Genomic DNA, 22,350 nt, shown 5'->3' on the forward strand with positions numbered 1-22,350 from the left:
TCATATTTTTTAAACTCATTAAAGGGGAATTAGTTCTCATCAGATGCAGCCAGAGGTTAAGGGACACTCGGAAATGGAGTCTACCAAAAGGTAAGTTTAATATTTATCTTCTCTTGGATGTACAGAAAAGTATTGCGGTCAGGAAACTGAACAGGTTCAACAAGTTTTTAAAATGTGCAGCATTTGAAATATGTTGACTTATTGTGCTTTTCTGGACTAACACACAAAAACAGCTGAAGTTGGAAAATGCTACATTCAGTTACCTTTTAACACTAAATAAACTTCACTTGGAGCAGCTCCACCTCATCTCTCTGGACACAATGACGATCTAAAATAAAGGTACTTTGACAGCAATATATGCAAGTAGATTTACAGGATATTAAACATTAAACACCTGACACATTTACACATGATCAGCAAAAGATGCAATGAAATCAAATCGTTGTTTACAAGAGTTTGACGTGTTTCAAATACAAAATCATTCTTAACGTTTCAGAGTTAGGATAGGTTTGCTAAATACTGCTTGTTGGTTTTGTGGCTTTAAGTCCATCTTCTTCACTCTAATCCCTGATTTTAACGTCCAATGATAAATCTCCTGTAAATGTGGCACACAAATGCAATCAATGCAATCTACACCGACAGTGTCCATTATCGTCTGAATACTGACGACTCCAGGACAGAAGTTAAACCATCAGATGGTGTGTGCTGGTGTAACTGTCATTTCTAAGGTGTGCATATTTCTCACTTTAACAGCAAAATATAAAGAGCAGGTTGTTAATGATCCACGATTTTAACTGGGAACTCACCAGGCCGAGGTCAAACATATCCTGTACGATGAGTCAACGGAGCGGGTTGAGTTCATAATGGCAAAAGTCACATTTAAAACACTGTTTAGATGGATTCCTCTGATATCCTTGCCTTGAAAAACACTATCTCAAAATAGTTTTTTGGCATTTTTCCCCCCATACTGACATCCATAGCTAACATGTATTATAAGACTTCCAAAACAAGATGATAAAACTGTCACCTACATCTAAAATGTGTCACTTTGTGCAGTTACAATCAACGCTCTTAGGACGCTGCATTAAGGTACAGAAGATAGATACAAGTCTGTTGAAAGTCATGAATGAGTAGTTGTATTTTGGTGGGATCAAATACTATGATCACCAAATCCTGGATTAACTATTGGAGATTATGGATGAGATAGTGAGAACCAGTATTTCTCATTAGCTACACATTTTGTCACCACCGTTCAGCTCTCCTGATTGTGGCCTCGGCGCGACTAGATATACAGAAACATATTTTCCACAGCGGTTGAATCATACGAGTGGTTTGTTCATGCGTGTTTGGCAAGCAGAATAAATAGTATGATAAACACTGATTATTAAGACGTAAAATAGCACCGTGTTGGCCGGTCAATGGTTGCAGTCATCATAGCATCACATTTTATAGGGTGGATCCCTGGAGAGTTTTCAGATTCATGATTAGATGTCAAGAGACCTCAAAGCTCACGATATGAGTACTCATTTGGCAAAATAAACTGAATTAAAGTGAGTGTAACTGAATGCCATTCTTTGAAATAGCAGTGTCATGAGTAGGAGGTTGTAATCGTTGATGAGGTGTCAAAGAAATTTGGCAAAAGCATGAACTGCAGAGGTCTTCGTATAATCAATAATAAAATGTGATTAGAATCAATTGTAATGCAGGTAAGAAATAAGCTGACTGCCAACCTCAGGTAGGAGAGTGTGAAATGGTTTGGTGGCGAGAAACGATCGACGAGTCACACACTTAAAAAAAAAAAAAAAAAAAAAAAAGAAGCAATGTGCTGAAAAAATGCCCACTATAGCATCTGCACTATAGCATATACAGCATCTGTCATGATAAACATCATACTTTCTATCCGGCCCAGTCGGAGAAAATCTTCTCTAGCAGTTACAACAAAATCAACAATCACATTGACAAAAGCAAACATGTCTTTACAAAGAGAGGGAGTCCCCAGATATCCATCTGAATGGTGGAAATGAGCAGACCCAAACTTAACTTTGGCACACTGAATGAGGAGGGCTGGCAGAGAGGCCAGGACTGAGCCTGCAGCTGTGTTATGGCAGTGTTTGGATGAGTGGGCTGCACACTCATAGCCCTTTGTTGAAGAAGACCCTCTCCACTCCGGGGTGGTTGGCCCGGATTTTCTCCTGCAGCTCCGGCTCCAGGCGGCTGACTGACATGGAGCTGGGAAACGAAGGGGTTAATGGGTCAAACACATATACTGTGGCGTGTTGAGCAACTTGTTCAGGCAGAGTCGAATCATGCACACTCTGCATATATTCAACGAGAGAGAGAAGGGCCTGGCTCTGTGGCTACAACAGACTGGTGTACAATCACCTCCGGGTCAAGTTTGAACTTTTCACTCACCTCTTCTGAGGGAACAATGCGCAGCACAGTGGAGTGGCAAACACCAGGCTGAGAAAGAAACATAGTTATGAAACACGCTGCACAGGTAAACAGTCCAGAGCTTCCTGTTCCGACCTCGTCTGATTGGCTAAAAAAAGACACCTGATAGAAAAGAGGCAGGTGTGCTGTCACAGGAAGCTGGTTGTTTCATGTGTACAAATATCGGTTTAACACATTATTGTGATATTACAATAACATATTTTTGTAAGACGCCGTCTTAGTTTAGCATGTTAGCATGCTAACATTTGAGGATGAACACTAAACACACCGACAGCTGAGGCTGATGGGAATGTCATTAGTTTTGCAGGTATTTGGTCATAAAACAAAGTAGTGCAGAAATGCATTTTTGGCACGATGATGTCACTATTATGAGAAGTTAAAGGGCCGCCAATGTCAGAAGAATTGATCCTCTGGTGACCATCAATGTCTGTGAAAAGTTGAATGGCAGTGCAAGTTAAAATTGGCAAAGATAACATTGGTTTTTACAATTAACACGTGAAACGATGAAGGCACTTGCAAATGATAAGGTAGCGGCTAAAGCAGACAAAAGACAAGATTTGTCGTCGGTCTTTACGAGCACATTCCTCTTAAACAGCAACGTTTAAAGTGACATAAACCTTATGCTGACTGACGTTTCATATCCCATGAGGAAAAAAAAGAGGAAACGTGAATGGAATTTGACATGGCTGCTTATCAGGTGGACCATCTCTGACGACTCACCAGAATCCCACCAGGGTGACTTGAATAGGTGCACTCATCCATGGGAACTTCTGAAAAGACCAGGCAGAAAAAAACCCACGAATGAGCGGCACAAAAGCGGTGGTGAATTCCCATACAAGAGAGGCCTCGTGTCCTCAGTGCCTTTCATTGCTCTGATGTGTGATTACGAAATGGAAACGGAGTGGTAGACACAGCAGCGAGGAACATGAGGTTCCGACCATTTAACATGTAACACATTAAACCTGCGAGGATGAAGCTGATGTTGGAGGTTACATTGTGTCTTAAAGCATGTAGCGAAGCAGAAATAGGCCTACCCTCAGAAAGGCCTTCTTTTCCAAATGGTTCATTAAAAACGGGGGGATCGCTGTAAGACACAAATAACACATTTTTAAATATATAACAAAGTAGTTGGTTTAAAATGACGCCACCAGCTGCCATGGGAGGAGTTAACAAACCTAACAGCAGGGCCCCGTGCCACGTAAGTGGTTCAGCAAAGTCGATCAAATGTCCTATTAGCCAGCCTACATTAACGAGATGATTGATGTCAGGCTATCTCGGTTCCTGCAAAGCTCCGCTCTCAAACAGTCTCGTTAATTCTAACCAGACGATCGGGATCAGGATGATTGCGCGTGCTCGTCCCACTTCAAAAGGGGGAAGCGTCGATCACCGAAACCATGATGTTCTAACAGTACAATCCAGTGGCGGCTGGTCAATAGAGGGCCATGGGGCATGGCCCCACCATGAGCCACACAAAAAAAAAAATAATAATAATTATAATCATAAATTATACAAATTGTCAATATTTGTGTTTTTGAACTATGGAATGTACCCAGTAATGTGTGTAAAGTATGATATCTGCGCAAAATATATGCTTTTCCTGCTCGTGCTCTCAGCCTGTGTGCTCGTCTGCTCGTGCTCTCTGTCTGTGTGCTCTCTGCTCGTGCTCTCTGTCTGTGTGCACGACACTCTGAGAACGCGCAGCTTGGGGGGCCTGATCGTTTTGGCCCAAAAGAGTCGGGGCTATGAAGCAGTTTAGCCAATTGCTGATTCAAGATATAAATGAGTGACATACAATTTAGCCAATCAGCGCCCTCAAATAGATTCAGCTGTGGGCCAGAACGATCAGGCCCATAGCTGCGCGTTCTCGTCAGGAGAAGTCTCTACAGGCGCCCGCGCCAGCGCGAGCACGACTCCTCCAAGACCCGTTTGAGAGGAGAACTTTGGCGGAGATTCTGCAGCCAAAGAGCTGATATCAGATCAGCCTGACCTCACAATCAGACAGCAGACTCGCGGGAAAGGGAAGCAGTACATGCGGAGCTTCACTAGCTGTACACCAGACAGGTTTGGCTAGCTGGATGACGTCATGCTAATCATTTATTTACCTTTTTAAAACAACGGGGACGGATCCAGCACGGACAGTTACGGGAGTGAGGGATGAGGAGGTAAGGAAACATGAGAACACCAGGGTAGGGAGTGAGGGATGAGCAGGTAAGGAAACATGAGAACACCAGGACACACATGGAGAACTCTGTCAAGCTACATATTAGACAAAGTGAACATCTTTTCCTCTACATAGCTGTCCTCAGTCTCATCTGCTTAACTTGGTCATGGAGGCATCAACATGTAATAGAGATGTTAAATTAACAGTGAAAACTCATCATAGCTTAATTTAACATCAGTATTCATAATTACACTTCATGTTTACTTCTCCTGATCTTTACCTCCTATAACAAGGTCCATAGGGGCATCTCAATAAATGAACATGTTATGTTATATTATATTATATTATATTATATAAGTGTTATTTACTGATTGTTTTCGTGTTGGAATACATGTTAAATATTTAACTGCCAAGTAATAATGCGTGTTTGATACTTACATTTTGTTTGCATTAAATCATACTGGGATGTTTGCTGAAATTGATAAGATGGCCCTACCTAGAACATGTTCCACCAGCCGCCACTGGTACAATGTTAAATAAAGTCAAAGAAAGAGCCGCTTTTTACTCCGCTGACGCGCAGGAGATGATCATGAACGCATATGAGGATTTCAAGACCATAATCACGGCAAAATATAACACCGCCACCGCTGCGAGGGCTAGACAGGAAGCACGCAAAATATCACAGACGAGTTAAATGCGTAAGTGTTGGGAAAATGTATCAGCTAATTTTAATGCCTCATCACCCCAATCAATCAGATTATATGTCTTTAAATGTGCCTGCTGGCAGTAGACTTCATGAATGCATCATCGAATGAGATCTTATAGCGAAAATAATTATCTCAACTCTTTCAGAATAAGTAGATCAAAACAAGCCCAAAGAGCATCTAACTGATACGAATTAATATGAGGATAAATGTACTGTATGCCCTTATGTATCATGTAGCCTACTATATATATATATATATATATATATATATATATATATATATATATATATATATATATATATATATATATATATATATATATATATATATATATATATATATATATATACACATGTATGTATGTATGTATATATATATATATATATATATATATATATATATATATATATATATATATATATATATATATATATATACGTATATGTATATATATATATACATACATGTATATGTATGTATGTATATATATATATATATATACATACATGTATATGTATGTATATATATATATATATATATATATATATATATATATATATATATATACATACATGTATATGTATGTATATATATATATATATATATATATATATATATACATACATATACATACATGTATATGTATGTATATATATATATATATATATATATACATACATACATGTATATGTATGTATATATATATATATATATATATACATACATGTATATGTATGTATGTGTAGATTACCATATAGAACTAGTTTGAATATGTGTGTGTGAGAATCTGTTCATGGGCGGATCAGTATGTGTATTATTCATAATCAGACATTCAATCAATTGAAGCAGTGAAAAGAAATAGTGTGTGATTCTCTCTATTCTTATCATGAGTCCACCTTAATCATGTTCTACAATAATGATGTGCTGGTGTACTAATAACACTGTCATATCATTAGGAGTGCTTTAACCTCCATGTATGCAACCAGCCATCAAGAGGACATGGGAGCAAGTACACACTAAGCACACACACACAATTCAGAATGGTGAGTCAATACAATATGTGCCATGGTAATGTAATGAACACATCCATGAGTTCATTAAGCGCCAAATAAACTTTACGAACAGCACGGCATGCAGCGGCTTTCCCCATGTTCTCCGCATCGCCGACACTGTACTACAATGTAGCACTCGCACAACAGCTCAAGGCTGCATCCAGTCTGTGGGACAGTCAGTGCTCGGCTGCGGCGTGTGGTGTTCAATGTCTGCTCGAGAGGGTCTGTAAATAAATGATTCCTTGTCGGCAGAATCGATAGCGCTCGTATAGGAAGTCATCATGATGTGATAACGGATCTTGGTGATGTGGAAGAACTCTCTCCCTATAAAACGCTCATCCAACTAATATCCTCCTTCATCAATGGATCTATGAGGAAGGGAGCTGCACATGAATGCAATAGAGGCTTCTTAGTTTGGTCAGCTGGTTTTAAGGATCACTGTGTGTCTCACTTTACATGCATTTCATGAACTCCCGTATAACCCCCAGTATATGCACAAGCGCATTAGACTACCGTATATGACAGGAGCTGCCATTTTTTCCGGGGGAGTGACAGCTTATCCAGCTACCTTCACTGAGCCTGCGCTGGAGCAGGTTCAAGCTTTTGGATGTGTTGCCATGGTGATTTTGCCAAACTTGCTTCGTGGAACCGAAAAGCCTGATCTACGTCATCTTAGCCTGATCTACGTCATCTTAGCCTGAAAAGTATCCGGCTAACTCAGTTAGCCACGTACGTGGCACGGGGCCCAGGTGTCTTATTGGACTGATGTAAATATATTCATACCCATTCCTGGAGAAGCCATGAGGATTCTGGAGACCACAACCTGAGAGATAGCCTGCTGTGCCGCGTTCGTCGACTCTCCTAACCGGTTGTCATTCTCGTCTGTTATGGGAATGCCGTGTTGAAGTTCTCTGAAAACACGGAGCAAAGCAAATTAAATCTGAATCATCTGACCTTTCGTTACACCTACAATGAGGAATTCCAGGGACGTTTTTCAATTGCAAACATGTTTCAAAACTACACCTTTGTCTCATCAGAGGGATGTTGATACAGTTAGCAGCAGCAACAGCAGCAAATGGAACAAACCGTCCAATCAGAGGTGAGATGTGCTACAGCAGGAGAGAGGAGGCATAAAAACAGGAAGGAAGAAATGAATCATTTGGTTCACGGACAATTCAACCTCTCAGACCAGCAGACGTTATTGCAGCTTATATTCCAGGTGATGTACGTGTACTTTTCTACCATAAATCAGCACAAAGTCAAAAGATTCCGATACAAGGACCATGACCCTGTAAATAATACAGCTCCTCTATGACAAAGAGAGTTTGTGTGTGGCTAACTCATGCCAGCACACCCGTGCAGCTGAGGTCGGCATATTCAAATGAGATGTATAATGGGTGTTCGATGAACTTGTACCTTTGTTAGTGCATTTAGTCCTAGAGCGGTGGCAACCGCCCCTGTGGTGGCAGACACATAAGCCGTGCCAAGCTGACTGCAAACAGAAGAGTCACCGGTCACATCATATGAAAACTGTCCACAACACAACACACACACACACACACAGCCCCCTGGTTGAATTAAAGGGTTAATATGAGCCTGTATCAGAGCCAAAACGGCCGTCTCTTACCTGACCGTGATCGGAGCATCACCACTCCTGTTGGTGTAGTTGACTATTGCGTTAAAAGACTGATTGATCCACTGCCAGGCCACCACCGCTGGAGTTGTCCTGCAACATTGCAAACAGTAGAATCAATGGCAATTCACACGTAAAAATGCACAAGTGATCATATTTTAAGTCCCAGTAAACCACGACCAACCAAACAATGGGAATAGTGTCAGTGATATAGTTGAATCGATAAGCCCGGGTGTAACAGTCACAGTCAGACAGTAATAAATCCTACAATGTTCTTACTTAGAAAGGTGAGGCTGCGAAGAAACAACAGTAAACCTGCAAACTTATCAAACTTAGCATACATTCCTCGTCAGCCTGTCCAAATAAATTGGGCAAAGAAAGCTTTAATCACATTAAACTTAGCTTTATTAAATGTCAGGTCTCTGTCAGGAAAAACATTTTTAATCAATGATTTTATTGTTAGGCACAAACTGGACATTTAGTTTTTAACTAAAACTTGGTTAAATCAAGATAACAGTGCAGCTGTTCTTATTGAATCAACACCTCACAACTTCAGTTTCATGAGTGAAACAAGAGCGCATAAGAAAGGAGGTGGAGTTGCTGTTTTATTTAATGATTCTCTTCAATGCAAGCAGATGCCCTTTGGTCATTTTAGTTATTTTGAATATGTGGCTCTGAATTCCACTCAATCTCTATTCCTAAACATTTACAGACCGCCTAAATACTGTGCGACCTTCTTTGATGAGTTTACTGAACTGCTGTCTGTAATCTGTATTGATTTTGACTGTGTTGTTATTGTTGGTGATTTTAATATCCATGTTGATAATCCCCAGGACAGAGAGTCTATAGAACTATGTGGTGTCCTTGATAACTATGATCTGACTCAGCATGTGACAGGACCCACCCACAACAGGGGGTACACTCTGGACCTAATCATCACCAAAGGTGGAAACATTTCCAAGGTCGCTGTGACTGATGTTGCACTCTCTGATCATTTCTGTGTTTTCTTTGAGAGTGCAATCTCCTTGCACACAAATGTCCAAACCAAGGTTGTGACAAAGCGTTACATCTCTGAAAACACCAGTGAACTATTTATTCAGAAGTTCTCCTCCACACCAGCCCTCTCTTGCCTCTCAGTCAATGAGCTTGTAGATGGCTTCAATTTTAAAGTAAAAAATATTATTGATGCCATTGCATCCACTAAAGTGAAGGTTGTCTCGGGTAAGCAAAGATCTCCTTGGAGAAATGCTATGCTGGTCAAAATAGAGAAACGAGAGTGTCAGAAAGCTGAGCGCAGGTGGCGAAAAACTAATCTCCAGGTTCACTGTGACATCTATAAAGAGAGACTTCGCAATTATAATTTGGAACTTAGAAATGCAAGGCAGTCATTCTTCTCTGACATCATAAACAAGAACAATACACGCGCCTTATTTGCTACCGTCGACAGGCTAACAAACCCTCCAGTGTCGGTAGCTGCTGAACTCCAATCCACTTGGGCATGCAATCAATTTGCCTCCTTTTTTACTGACAAAATTCAGAAAATTAGACAAGCAGTCAGTGCCTCCACACCAACCACAGGATATGTGTTGTCCCGATCTCTGAATAACATCCATTCAAATATCATGACACAATTTCATTCAATCGACCGTAGAAGTCTAGAAGACATGATACAACATCTGGAGTCATCCTCCTGCTGCTTGGATATTCTACCAACACACTTTTTCAAAAATATTTCAAACTGCATGACCACTGATCTTTTACAAATTGTAAACACATCCCTTCTCTCAGGTGTCTTCCCACAAGCCCTAAAAACTGCAGTTATTAAACCACTCCTAAAGAAGGTTAGTTTAGACTCCGCAACGATGAAAAATTAGAGGCAAATATCAAACCTCCCATTTTTAAGTAAAATAATTGAAAAAGCGGTTTCCCAACAGCTGACCAACTTCTTGGCCGTAAATAACTGCTTTGATGTTTTCCAGTCAGGCTTTCGACAGCACCACAGTACTGGAACTGCTCTTGTTAAGGTTTTCAACAACATCCACTTAAACATAGACAATGGCAGAAGTTCAGTCATAGTGTTACTAGATCTCAGTGCTGCATTCGACACGGTCGACCATGCCATACTCCTAGAAAGACAAAAAATCTGGGTGGGACTCTCTGGCACAGCACTTAACTGGTTTGAATCCTACTTGAAGGACCGAGAATACTTTGTGTCTGTAGCTGATTACACATCAGAGCTGACTAAAATTACATGTGGTGTTCCCCAAGGTTCAATACTGGGGCCTCTTCTGTTCAACATCTACATGCTTCCACTAGCTCAGATTATGGAAAACAACAAAGTGTGTTAATTATGCAGACGACACACAAATCTACATAACTACGTCACCAGGGGACTATAATCCCATACAAGGGCTGGGTAACTGCATTGAACAAAACAACAACTGGATGTGCCAGAATTTTCTTCAATTAAACAAAGATAAAACAGAAGTAATTGTTTTTGGTACCAAGGACGAAGAATTGAAAATCACCGCTCAGCTTCAGTCACTGATGTTAAAACCCACAAACCAAGCCAGAAATCTAGGTGTAGTTATGGATTCAGACCTCAACCTGAACAGCCATATCAAGACAATTACAAAATCATCCTACGATCACCTGAAGAATATATCAAGGATTAGAGGATTTATGTCTCAACAGGATTTGGAAAAACTTGTCCACGCATTTATCTTCAGCAGACTGGACTACTGTAACGGTGTGTTTACAGGTCTCTGTAAAAAGTCCGTCAGAAAGCTGCAGCTGATTCAGAACGCTGCAGCTCGAGTCCTCACTAAGACCAGGAGGGTGGATCACATCACTCCAGTTCTGATGTCTTTGCACTGGCTTCCTGTCCAACAAAGAATTGACTTTAAAATCCTGCTGTTGGTTTACAAAGCACTGAATGGTTTAGGGCCAAAATACATCTCTGATCTGCTGCTACCTTATGAACCATCCCGACCCCTCAGGTCGTCTGGGACCGGTCTACTTTCTGTTCCCAGAGTCAGAACTAAACATGGAGAAGCAGCGTTCAGTTTTTCTGCTCCACATATCTGGAACAAAGTCCCAGAAAGCTGCAGGTCTGCTGAGACCCTCAGCTCATTTAAATCAAGATTGAAGACTTTTCTGTTTGCTGCTGCCTTTAATTGAACCACATTCAATTAATATATTAATCAATTTCCTGCATTTCTGCATTTTACTACTGAATTTTATTTCTTACACTTTTTTTTTTTTATGTTTTAATGCAATGAATGTTCTTAATTGTTTTTAAATCTCCTTTTCTTTTGCCTTATGTTTTGATGCTTTTATGTGAAGCACTTTGAATTACCTTGTTGTTGAAATGTGCTATACAAATAAACTTGCCTTGCCTTGCCTTGCCTTACTTGTAAAATGTCATCATGCAGCCAGTGATCGTCATGTTCATCGGAACCTGGGCTGACATGCGGCCAATCAGGATCATCTTCTCCCCAGTGTCGGGATGGAAAGCCGAGTCAAAAACATATTTTGCTCTCCAGAGTTCATCTTCTGTCAGTCCTGGGGAGACTACACCTTCCCTAGGAGGCAGTAAAAACAACCTTTAAAGCAAACCCACATTCATAAGAGCACATCATGTATAACCTGGTGTAATGCTACAACAGCTGTAGCTTTGGTCTACCTGTAGTCGGTGATGACTTTGTGTGCATGTGCTAGTTGTTCGTTGGTGAGGAGAATGTTCCTGGGGTCTGTGACAGTGAAGAAATGTTTGGCCCGACCAACAAACGTGCTCTGGTCCCACCGGGGCTCCTTGATGTTTATGGAAGTGGATAGCTCTGCTGCCATATTTATCTGGAGAAAGAAATGTTTCAATAATTATATCTGGCATTTGCAGCGCACAAAAGTATGTAGGATGCTTCACGGTTTGAGGTTTCAGTCGCCTTCTGGAGTAAATAGATCAAAGCAACTTCTCTGTCCAGCAACATGGATGTCTGAGGATTAGTTCTCTAGAATAACTGTTTCATGACTGCGTTGTATTTCGCTGATGGTGACTGATATTGTTCCAGGATTTCAGGGCCGTGCTCCAGCACTCACCCCATGAGTTACAGTCTCTCGCTTCCTTTTTTTCTTTGCAGACACAAGTCAGCGAGGGAGGACTCCTGAAAATAATACTCCTCCCTGGATTGCAATGCCGCTTATTCAGCATAATGTTGCTATGGTGATGGCTGACCTGACACCAGGGTTGTGAAGCACCAAATTGCAAAGCCCTATTATGGGTGCACGCCAACCCCCCAAACTGTGGCTGAAAAGCCCCTTTTGGAAAGTGCCAAATCGTTCTGCATGTGCATTGTGAACAACCGTGATTGGCTGCACACTGTTTTTGAAATTATGTCTATCAATACAAATTGTATTAGGGCTAAGTGAGCGAAGAGCAGCGTGTTATGCAACTATATTAATCAACACCACTAGTGAGCAAGTTTTATGCATTTATCATCTCACAATCCAAAACCAGATACGACTGGCCTGCATTGAATAGACGCTGCACTATCATAAAACATCAGCTTTGTGAATGTGCATGCAGCATGTTCATTCTACCCTGTGTGTGTGTGTGTGTGTGTGTGTGTGTGTGTGTGTGTGTGTGTGTGTGTGTGTGTGTGTGTGTGTGTGTGTGTGTGTGTCTCTCTCCAGATAACCCAGTCTGATCTGGTTTTTAACCCATTTGGTCCATTCTCCAGCTGAACTGCTGGGAGACCAAGGACACACCGAGGGTGCAGCGAGTCCAGCACAAAGCTGCAGCATCCATATGGGGCAGCAGCATGATGATGAAACTCCACCTGAAATTGCACCAAAGATGGCTGCTGGAGTGACAATAAAACAGCGAACTCTTGTTTGCTGGCGGTTGTCGCGTGCTGTCTCTTTAAATTTAATTAAACTCCATGAGATTCTCACGAGATAACAAAACACCCCCCCCCCCCCACACACACACACACACACACTCTAAGATTGTCCAATGAAACACTAAATCACTGCACGAGTTGGTTTGAACAGTAGCGATAATAGCACATAACTATATTTATGATTCATTGATGGTGATAGAGGACTGCACTTTGCACTGACACGGCCTTTGATCTGTAAACCCTCAGATCTCTGCCCTCACGCTCAACCAATCAAGGGCGGCCTGGGTGGCTACATATTAACCTGCAATTCATAACACATTACAATCAAATATTTCAGCAAAAATCAAAAACCCTGTGGCAGATAGTTTACCCTTCATGTATTGTGTTCTCGTGCATCCATCGCACTGTGATAGCGGCTTTGTGGTCGCAGGGTGAACATGCTCTGTGACTGGATACGAATATTGTTCAACCCGACGTAGACCAGTCAGATCTGGACTGTACCTGGAGGTGTTTCTGCATCTGAACAAAGCGATCTTAGTGAGACTTTATCAGACAATTAAAAACAATGTCTAATAATCATCATTTTAGAAACGACTAATTAGCCACGGCATCTGTCCAGCGCAATAACAGTCCAGCTGTGTGCCCCAGATTCAACTAGTATCAGCCTGCCACATCCACACAGCCAGCAGGCTGCTCGAGGAGCCCCACGCGTCTAATGACAGTTTACCCGACCTCAGACAACAACGTGCACGCGCGGCTTTTTCTATTGTTGACGTCTTGATTGAGCCGTTAAAAAAATATGGACAGGTTACTTACTGCACTGTGGGCTCCGGCAGGTCCGCAAGAGGTGTCCCTGAAAGACTGCAGCCAGCTAATTTAACTGTGCAAGCAGCGTCAGCTCCGCTACAGAGCGCACGAGAGGTACAGAGCGCACGAGAGGTACATCCCACCGCGGTGACAAAGTAAAAGTCCAGAAACACACTGGAAAAAGATTGGCGGTGTGACACCAAAAGACAACGGGAAATAAAGAGTCTTGAAAATAAAAAAATGATTTTCTGTTCTTCTTCGAAAATATGTCAATCTTAGGTAAACAGGTTTCATTTCACGTCCTTTCAGTGAGGCTTTTATTTTCAGCAGCGAGCTGAGCACCACATCTGTTAGAGCTCTGACATTTCTGCGACTTTGATTCACCGGAAGTAAATTATTAATAAATGGTAAAACTTTGGATTTCTACATACGGCCTGACATTGATGGCCGACAATATTGAAAAGTTTCCCTTAAAACAAATCATAATTTGGTCTATATATATGTGTGTAAAAATAAGGAAAACATCAAACAAAATGAAAAGCTAAATTAGTCCTCTATGGCACAGCCGTACTTTTGCAATCATCATACACCAAACGTCTTTAGTACATGAATACACAATACCGGTAAGTACACAACCTCCTGCGCATACAGTATGCCTGATAATCACTACGATCAGTGGATCTTCAGTCTGTTTCCATCTAGTGGTGACTGGTGAGAGGGAATAATGCCACAAACTGTGCTGAAATGAAGTACATGACGAAGCAACTTCAGTCTTTATTTCGTATAGTGGTGGCTGCAAAACATTACGTTTTTTGTTTTTTTTAACTGATGTAATTGGTACCAATATTGCTTACTTAAATGAATTACATTAACTCCCATAAGAGACAGCAGGGCAGGAAGAGGGCTACTTACACTATAACAGGGTATAAAAAAAGAAGAAAGTCTGTCAGTGCCATGTGATAAAAATCAAATACAAAAGTGCAAAGAGAACATACTCATTTCCGACGTCTAACCCTATCATTTCACTTCACAAAATAAACTGTTGCGCTTCAGTTACAAAAAGAAAGAGTTGACATTATATTTACTGCAACCTTTGATTTGAGGCCATGCCAAGTGTGAGATGCGGCTTACATACTGTATATGGAAACACTCTGCTCATTATCGACACAAACATTACTTTACTGAAACATTACTTATTCTCTGCATCAGTTCATTCATGTTTCCTGACGAACCAGCAGGTATTGTGACCGTATTGTTCAAAGTAGCAATCATTTCTAGCAATACAAACATCATGCACAGAGACGAAAAAGTTGAAAGGATGGTGGTCTTTAACTAGATGTGATAGTTTCCATTTCATTGTGATTATGGCACACATTTTTTTTGTTTTTTGGTCCGTGAGTTAAGAATGCTTCTTTTCTCTGTGTAGCCTCTTGCCATCCTCGCCAGTGATCTTTACAGGAAGTAGTCTGGCGTACGCCGCGTCACATGGGGCTCCCCTCTGCGTGGCGCAGGATCGAACTGTAGGCTGAAGCAAAGAAAAGGCAAGAGTTGTCCTCAATAATAATTCCTTTTTTTAAGAAAAGTCCATACGAAAAATCGACATGTTTGTAACAAAATGTACTTACAAGGAGTATTTCAACGTGTCATCAAGTTCCATGATTGCTGCCTGGTTTCCACAACGATAACAATAGTTCGGTGCACTGAAGATCGTCACTACGTTGCGATCGTGGCACCAATTGTAACCCTGGATCAAAAGGTCACCTGCATGTTATTTGTTTCAAACATTTTAAGTCAAAGCTGCATCTGCAGTGTGTCCAATTAAAAAACGGAATGACTTTCAGCAGATAAACCAAGTTAAAGTACCTCCATCACCAGCTGGTGGGCTCTTGAGACCAAAGTTAGGCCGTTGGCATGGTTGAAGGTCTCGGAAATGTCCTGCCCGAAGGTGTAACCAGCGCCACGAGGTGAGATGCCCCAGCCTCCACGGTCATCTGGGTCGGACCATAACAAGTCACACATTGGACCCTGAGAGATGGAGGAAACATCAGTGTTGTTTCGTCTCTCGCACATGCACACACAAAATATGTCCAATATCTACAGGTTTTAGGATACTGTCAAACTATAGACTTCTATTAGGGCTGCACCTAAACATTTTTATAATTATTCATTAATCTAGTTATTGTTTGAGCTGTACACTGTCAGAAAATTGTGACCAAGAAAACCCCCAAAACATATAAATGATTACTAAATGATTAAAATTGTTGCTAATAAATTTTCTATGGCTCAATGAATTTATTACCATTTAATCGTTCCAACTCTAAGCTTTAATATGAAATGTGATAAATGTCCAATATATATGATATACAAATTCCAAGATTGTCGGAGCATCCTTGCATCTACATGCACCACCATACTCCTTAAAATAAATGCTGTAACATCCTGTTATAACAGTAAATTACAGAATAATACACAATCTAGAAGGGCTCTTCCTCAACTTACCTCATGAGGAACCTCCTGCAAACGATCCAGCGCTCTGATGTGTTCCAGTGTGTCTATTGAAGGGGACAATCCACCATGGAGGCAGAAGATCTTTACGGAAGAGGCAGAAAATAAAGGATGAGTCCCTGTATCTTTGCTGTACGTCACATGCTACATGTGAATACACAGCCGTACCTGGTTATCCACCAGCGCAGTAAGAGGCAGGTAGTCAAACAGATCTGTGAAGTACTTCCAAACATTTGCATTTCCATATTTCCTTAAGCACTCGTCATAGAAGCCGTACACCTGTGTGATCTGTCTGCTCTCGTGGTTCCCTCTGAGGATTGTGATTCGTTCACGGAACCTTACCTACGAAGAAAAATGGTTTTATAACAAAATACAAGAATAATCAGCGATAAACATTATCCTTGTCCCAGTTCCAAATTCATATCCCAGGTGTAGCTGACATATATCACAGCATCAGTGGCAACGTGTCATTTGTTTACCTTAAGAGAAACCAAAAGAGAAACTGTCTCCACAGAATAGTAGCCTCTGTCAACATAGTCTCCCATGAAGAGATAGTTAGTGTCTGGAGACTTCCCCCCGATCTTAAACAGCTCCATCAGGTCATGAAACTGACCATGGACGTCCCCGCAGACGGTCACCGGACATCTCACCTCCTGCACGTTGGACTCCTTTGTGAGGATCTCCTTTGCCTTAAATGGAGGACCAAGAAAACACAGGATGATGCTGATTAACAGGTAACACAGAGTATGGTGCAGTGTAGGAGTACACAATGAGCATGTGTATTACACAAAGCCTTATTAACACTCTATAACACTAAATGTGCATCGTTTTGTCAGATCGTAAAGGACACAGAAGAGTATTATAGTTTGTTGTGGTAGTGCCGGTGCACTCCAGTGAGGAACCAGGAGTGGGCGTAGCTAGAGAAAACATATTTTGCAGCCATCCTCCTCCATCTTCTTGGCGAGTTGCTTCCCTTGAGCGATGTGCTGCATGCAGCTGCAGTCAAATGGTGTGCTCCAAATCAAGGCCACATGCATTAGCTCATGTTAGTTCCGCAAGTACGTTGCTTCTGAGCACGACGATGCAACGTTAACAGCTAACGGTCCGCTAGCATTGCAGAAAGCTAATGGCAGGTATTAATAGCGTGCCTGTCTCCCTGCGCAAACCTTACCTTTTCACACAGGACTTTGACCTGATTCTCACTCAGCTGTTTGCACTCGTTCAGTTGTTCAATCCATCCGTCCAACTCCTTGGTGAATGACTTGTCGTCCATGGTTTTGCCGTCAGCTAGCGAGCCGACCAGCTTTAAAAAAAGGTCTAAGGAAAACAACTCGCTGTTTCGTTACGTTTTTGGTGGCCAGGCTACGCTACGTCCTTAGCGAGCTCTCTGGTCATTCGCAGCTTGCACGTGTATGTCCGCGCGCGCGCGCGCGTGTGTGTGTGTGTGCGCGTTCAGAAAAAACGAATGCGTCAACTGCTCTGCGTCCCTGCAGTTTGGTGCGGACAAAAAGTGTTTCGTTCACATGATACAAAAAATGACTTATCGTTGTTAAACGACCAAGGTCACACATATACCTATTAGCATCGAAAGGACTGTAAGACTAGCTCAGAGAAACTGTAGACCCAACCCTGCTAACTCTGGTCCAGGTCCGGAGCGAGGCTGAGCAACAAATCATCTCTACGTCATCGCATCCCTCCATACGGATTCAAAAAAAGAATGTCTCGTTTATTTGTCCGGGTTGATTTAAATTGAATGGGTTTATTTTTATTTCATCTTCACAGTGTGTTATGGATATCGGTTATTTATAACGTGACAGTTTTTAGTTTATCTACCCTCTGGTGGACAGAAACGTGAACAGTCAGGACCAACGGTTGAACCTACAGTACATTAAGGTCACTACAAATACGATGAGCACATTCACAGGCTAATTAGCTAGCGTTAGCTTAGCTGGCCAATAGTTGCATCCCAAACAGTTAATTAACTGATTTATAGCGCAGATAATAGGCCCTGTGTAACAGAGGTTGAACCTGTGAGAACATTTTGTTTTGTCTATTTGCCATTGTATGACTGGCAGCAGTGGTGTATAAAGTACTCAAAAGCCATACTTGAGTAAAAGTAAAGATACCTTACTGGAAAACTACTCAAGTAAAAGTAAAAAGTCACCTCTTAGAATACTACTTGAGTAAAAGTCTTAAAGTATCTGATATTTATTGTACTTAAGTACAAAAGTACTTAAGTATCAAAAGTAATTTTCTGACATTAAATGTACCTCATAACCTGAACATTAAATGAACATCATAACCTGTTCATTGAAAGTAAAAGTACAAGTAAATGCTGTTAATAAAAAAGCAAAGGGTCAGAATTGTGAGAATGATGAAGTTTATTCTTTTAAGTGCTGTGGCACCATGACCAAGGACATGGAGCTGTGTTGAACATAATTGGGTTGGCTGTGATCCATCCAGGAGCAACAATGTTCAACATAATATATTGTACATAAGTATACTTTTGCATCTACTATGAACTTATCATCATAATTCTCCGTAAAGCAATATGACACTATGAAGGAGTTGTAACAGTGCGTTTATAAGTCTGCTCATTAGACTAGAGGATGTAGAGGACCAATGCATAATATTATGTTCAGCAAAACATATCCACTTGATGCATCAGGTCAGTGGTTTGAGAAAGGACACCTGCCTTGTAAACTCCTATGGGCCTGATTTAAACACAATAGACAAAGGTTTTGCTCAAGCTGAATCTGCAATTGGGCGACTGCTACCATCATAACTCCATCTGATCATCCACAACATGACTCAAATATCAAAACATGATCAATACTAAAGCAGCAACACAGTCATTACTTGAAACTGAAACATGTCCTGTTCATCTTCAAAAGAGGTTGGTTTTCAGAATTGCGAGAATTCAGTCTCGCTCTTCTTGGGCTGAAGACTAGTCATGCGATGCTAAATATCCTTTCACAGGCCGCTGAGGCAGGTAGAGGTGTGTTCAGCGTCACAGACAGCTTGCGCACTGCTGCGAAGGATTCCCCGAATGCTGCGCTCTCGCGGCTCCTGTCAATCCGTGTATACAGCTATAGCTAACGTTAGCCAACTAGTGCTGCACAACTGTCAACACTTCCTCAGCTCACTAACTCGCTAGCGAGCCACGGGTGTTGGTCTTCGTCACCACCGTCGTTTGTTGCGGGAGTAGCAGGTGCTTCCATTTCTGCTTCCGTCATGAAATCAGTCATCATAGAGTGGAATGCTACTCATGTAGTCGCTCGCTAGCTTATAGCATGTAGCATCCTGGGCATCACTGGGAATCAAAACACCGCGGCTTTGAGAGCACTTGTTTGCAATTGCGCATTAACGTGATTAACCAATGATTTAACTTGCTGCTAGGACCACTGATTCACCAAACCTGCTGGCTTGCAGTCTGTGTTCCACCACAGTCCCCGACGCTGCTCTCATGATTCATTTTGTTTCTGAAGATAGATTTGATTTTGTAGCGAGTAACGAAGGTTTCAGGGGAAATGTATCGGAGTAAAAGTATCAGTTTTCTTTGCAAAATGTAGTGAAGTAAAAGTAAAAAGTAAACAGAAATATAAGTAGTAAAGTAAAGTACAGATACCCAAAAAAACTACTTAAGTACAGTAACGAAGTATTTCTACTTCGTTACTATACACCACTGAAGTTATTTGTAGTTCCTTATTTTGTTATCATCTGTGGCTCTCCAGTGTTGGTCAATTATATTTGATCATTTTTAAATAAACTACAGCAGTGTTATAAAAAGTGATAATAATTCATTAAGTTCCCACATTGTTTCCCCCTTATTCATTAACGTCACATCTTGTTCCCTTGCAGCTGCAAGTATGTATCATTACGTTATACGTTATTAAGATTTCAATTATTTCTGGTTAGGTTTGAATTAAATTGGGAAGAATAATGCTGCACGTTGCCGGCCGTAATCTAAAGCTTTCACCATTTTATTGATATCAACATGTAATGTTATGATCATCAATACTTAACAGTACCAACAGTAATGCCTTTGAGTCAAATGAAAATCAAAAAGACATTCAATTATTAGTTGAACGATATTTATTGTATGTTAATTGTTATACATTTGTTATACATTTTGAATTACATTAGAAATATCATGCTGAGAGTGGTTCAGTGGTCTGTGGTGGGTCTGGGTCTTCCTGGGATGATGGTTTGGAAGACGTCCACTCTCAGCTGCTTCAGGAGTGGGACATCCTTCTCATCTGGTCCTGTGGTGGTCCTGTGGTCATCCATCCTTCTCATCTGGTCCTGTGGTCCAGAGTGACCACATCCTCTCTGTTGTAGGAGATCCTGGATGTTGCGTCCTGTGTTACAGCCATCGATACCTGAGTAAAAAACTTTTTCTCAACATTAGTAATTTTTACCATCGCGCTGTCTGGTTCAGCCACCTTCACCCAACTATAAATAGAGAGAGTGAGTAAAATGAACAATCTTTGAATAACTGTGAATTAACTGTGTTAATGTTGTTATGAAGTGTTGACTTACCTTTGTCTGGTAAAGACATCTAGACTTTATGAATAAAAATACACAACAGAATAACTTACCTCTAGTTTCTGCATCGAGCATCAACGATTACTCAAAAGGAAAATCCATGGAAGAGATATTTAAAAGCCGTGCTGCAGGATGCTACCTATCGCCAACCCCGCCAGACGCAAGGGAAGGCTGTCTGGTGCTTTATCAGTCCTACCAGACACAAAGGTTTCACAATCCTGCAGCAAACAGGCTGTCGGTCTCAATCTGAGTCGCTGTCTTCAGCCGACTGCCAGTATCTTCTGTGTGAGGGGGAGCCGATGCCTGGAGTGGAGGGTGCTGCGTCCTCTTGGTCGTCCTCACCGTTCCTCTGCCTCTTCACACTTACCTGCTCCGTGCGATCCTCTTCCCTGGTCCTCTTGGTGGACTCTTCTGACCCCTGGAAGACCGGGGGCGGAGCCTCTTCAGGATGCTCCACACCAAAAGGGAGGGAGAGACGATGGCCAGCGGGAAAGGGACCACGAAGCAGCCGTCGCATCTTCTCCAAGCATCAACAATTAGTTAAAAGGAAAATCCATGAAAGAGATATTTAAAAGCCCTGCTGCAGGATGCTACCTATCGCCAACCCCGCCAGACGCAAGGGAAGGCTGTCTGGTGCTTTATCAGTGCTGCCAGACACAAAGGTTTTACAATCCTGCAGGAAACAGGCTGCCGGTCTCAATCCGAGTCACTGTCTTCAGCCGGCTGCCAGTATCTTCTGTGTGAGGGGGACTGTGTGTCGTCATCTATCCGGCTCTTCTTTGGGGAGGGGCCGATGCCTGAAGTGGAGGCTGCTGCGTCGTCTTGGTCGTCTTCACCGTCCCTCTGCCTCTTCAGACTTACCTGCTCCGTGCGATCCTCTTCCTCTTCTTCTTCCTCTTCTTCCTCTTCAGCCGGCTGCCAGTATCTTCTGAATGAGGGGGACTGTCTGTCGTCATCTTCTGATTCCTCTTCTTCCTCTTCTACATACCTGACGCCTCCCTCCTCCTCGTCAGCAATGTGCCAAGGCCACTGACCTGCAGGGAAGAGCTGATCATCACCATCCTGGAACTCACCTTCCACTCCCTCGTCGAAGGGGAAGAGCATGAAGATCCCGAAGATCGGCTCTGGTGCAGGAGGGTCTGGTGGAGGAAGTTCTGGTAGGACGCCGTTCAGGTCTGAGAGGGAAACATTTAAACTGTAAGGATTTCTCAACACATGAAATATTTCTGGATTACATTGAGCAATAATCAAAGATTAAATTAGAAAAAACGGCATCTATAAACCAACTGTGACTGCACTACAAGTGTCACCAACACACAAGAGGCTGTGCCTTTTAATATTTTAACAATAATATCAAACATAGTGCAGGACGCAGCACGCGCAGATGCAGTCCCGTACAGTTACTTAACAGATCGCTCTCTTGTCCCTCCAAAATAAAACACCACAACAACGAGCAAAGCGCATCTCAATGTTCAATGTCAAAGAAATATTTGATGCAATACGATGAAGGAAAAGGAGCAGATGTTTTTTCTACAATAACTCATGTTTCAACAGTGAAAATAAACCCACTCAGCGTCGCAGTGTG

The 22,350-nt window shown here is 41.7% G+C and overlaps 3 protein-coding genes across 3 annotated transcripts; all 3 read right to left on the bottom strand.

Moving 5' to 3' along the window:
- Positions 1-1,391: 1,391 nt before the first annotated feature.
- Positions 1,392-13,788, bottom strand: sfxn1 (sideroflexin 1). The gene is made up of 11 exons (XM_079269003.1): positions 13,722-13,788; positions 11,690-11,859; positions 11,418-11,588; positions 7,999-8,097; positions 7,788-7,863; positions 7,395-7,480; positions 7,155-7,282; positions 3,486-3,535; positions 3,172-3,221; positions 2,413-2,460; positions 1,392-2,229 (listed from the first exon to the last, which is right to left on the bottom strand). The coding sequence occupies exons 2-11, from the start codon at positions 11,851-11,853 to the stop codon at positions 2,133-2,135; spliced, it is 969 nt and encodes a 322-aa protein (XP_079125129.1). The 5' UTR covers positions 11,854-11,859; positions 13,722-13,788; the 3' UTR covers positions 1,392-2,132.
- Positions 13,789-14,144: 356 nt separating this feature from the next.
- On the bottom strand, positions 14,145-17,601 carry LOC306777272 (serine/threonine-protein phosphatase 2A catalytic subunit alpha isoform-like). Its single transcript, XM_079268322.1, has 7 exons — positions 17,389-17,601; positions 16,697-16,906; positions 16,386-16,559; positions 16,212-16,301; positions 15,576-15,737; positions 15,338-15,456; positions 14,145-15,237 (listed from the first exon to the last, which is right to left on the bottom strand). Exons 1-7 carry the CDS (start codon positions 17,488-17,490, stop codon positions 15,165-15,167), a joined length of 930 nt encoding a protein of 309 aa, XP_079124448.1. The 5' UTR covers positions 17,491-17,601; the 3' UTR covers positions 14,145-15,164.
- A 2,777-nt stretch (positions 17,602-20,378) lies between these two features.
- On the bottom strand, positions 20,379-22,350 carry LOC306777762 (uncharacterized protein). Its single transcript, XM_079269025.1, has 2 exons — positions 22,335-22,350; positions 20,379-21,940 (listed from the first exon to the last, which is right to left on the bottom strand). The coding sequence occupies exon 2, from the start codon at positions 21,867-21,869 to the stop codon at positions 21,462-21,464; it is 408 nt and encodes a 135-aa protein (XP_079125151.1). The 5' UTR covers positions 21,870-21,940; positions 22,335-22,350; the 3' UTR covers positions 20,379-21,461.

This window comes from Melanostigma gelatinosum (genome assembly GCF_949748355.1).
Source record: "Melanostigma gelatinosum genome assembly, chromosome: 5".
Classification (NCBI taxonomy): Eukaryota; Metazoa; Chordata; class Actinopteri; order Perciformes; family Zoarcidae; genus Melanostigma; species Melanostigma gelatinosum.

Coding starts and splice junctions, on each gene's coding strand:
- sfxn1 (XM_079269003.1), bottom strand. CDS start 11,853: ATGGCAGCAGAGCTATCCACTTCCATAAACATCAAGGAGCCCCGGTGG. Junction 7,864..7,998: donor GATGCTCCGATCACGGTCAG/GTAAGAGACGGC, acceptor TTCTGTTTGCAG/TCAGCTTGGCACGGCTTATG. Junction 3,536..7,154: donor CATGGCTTCTCCAGGAATGG/GTATGAATATAT, acceptor TGTGTCTTACAG/CGATCCCCCCGTTTTTAATG.
- LOC306777272 (XM_079268322.1), bottom strand. CDS start 17,490: ATGGACGACAAGTCATTCACCAAGGAGTTGGACGGATGGATTGAACAA. Junction 16,907..17,388: donor TCAAAGTCCTGTGTGAAAAG/GTAAGGTTTGCG, acceptor CCTCCATTTAAG/GCAAAGGAGATCCTCACAAA. Junction 16,560..16,696: donor CTCTTTTGGTTTCTCTTAAG/GTAAACAAATGA, acceptor TTTTCTTCGTAG/GTAAGGTTCCGTGAACGAAT.
- LOC306777762 (XM_079269025.1), bottom strand. CDS start 21,869: ATGCTCTTCCCCTTCGACGAGGGAGTGGAAGGTGAGTTCCAGGATGGT.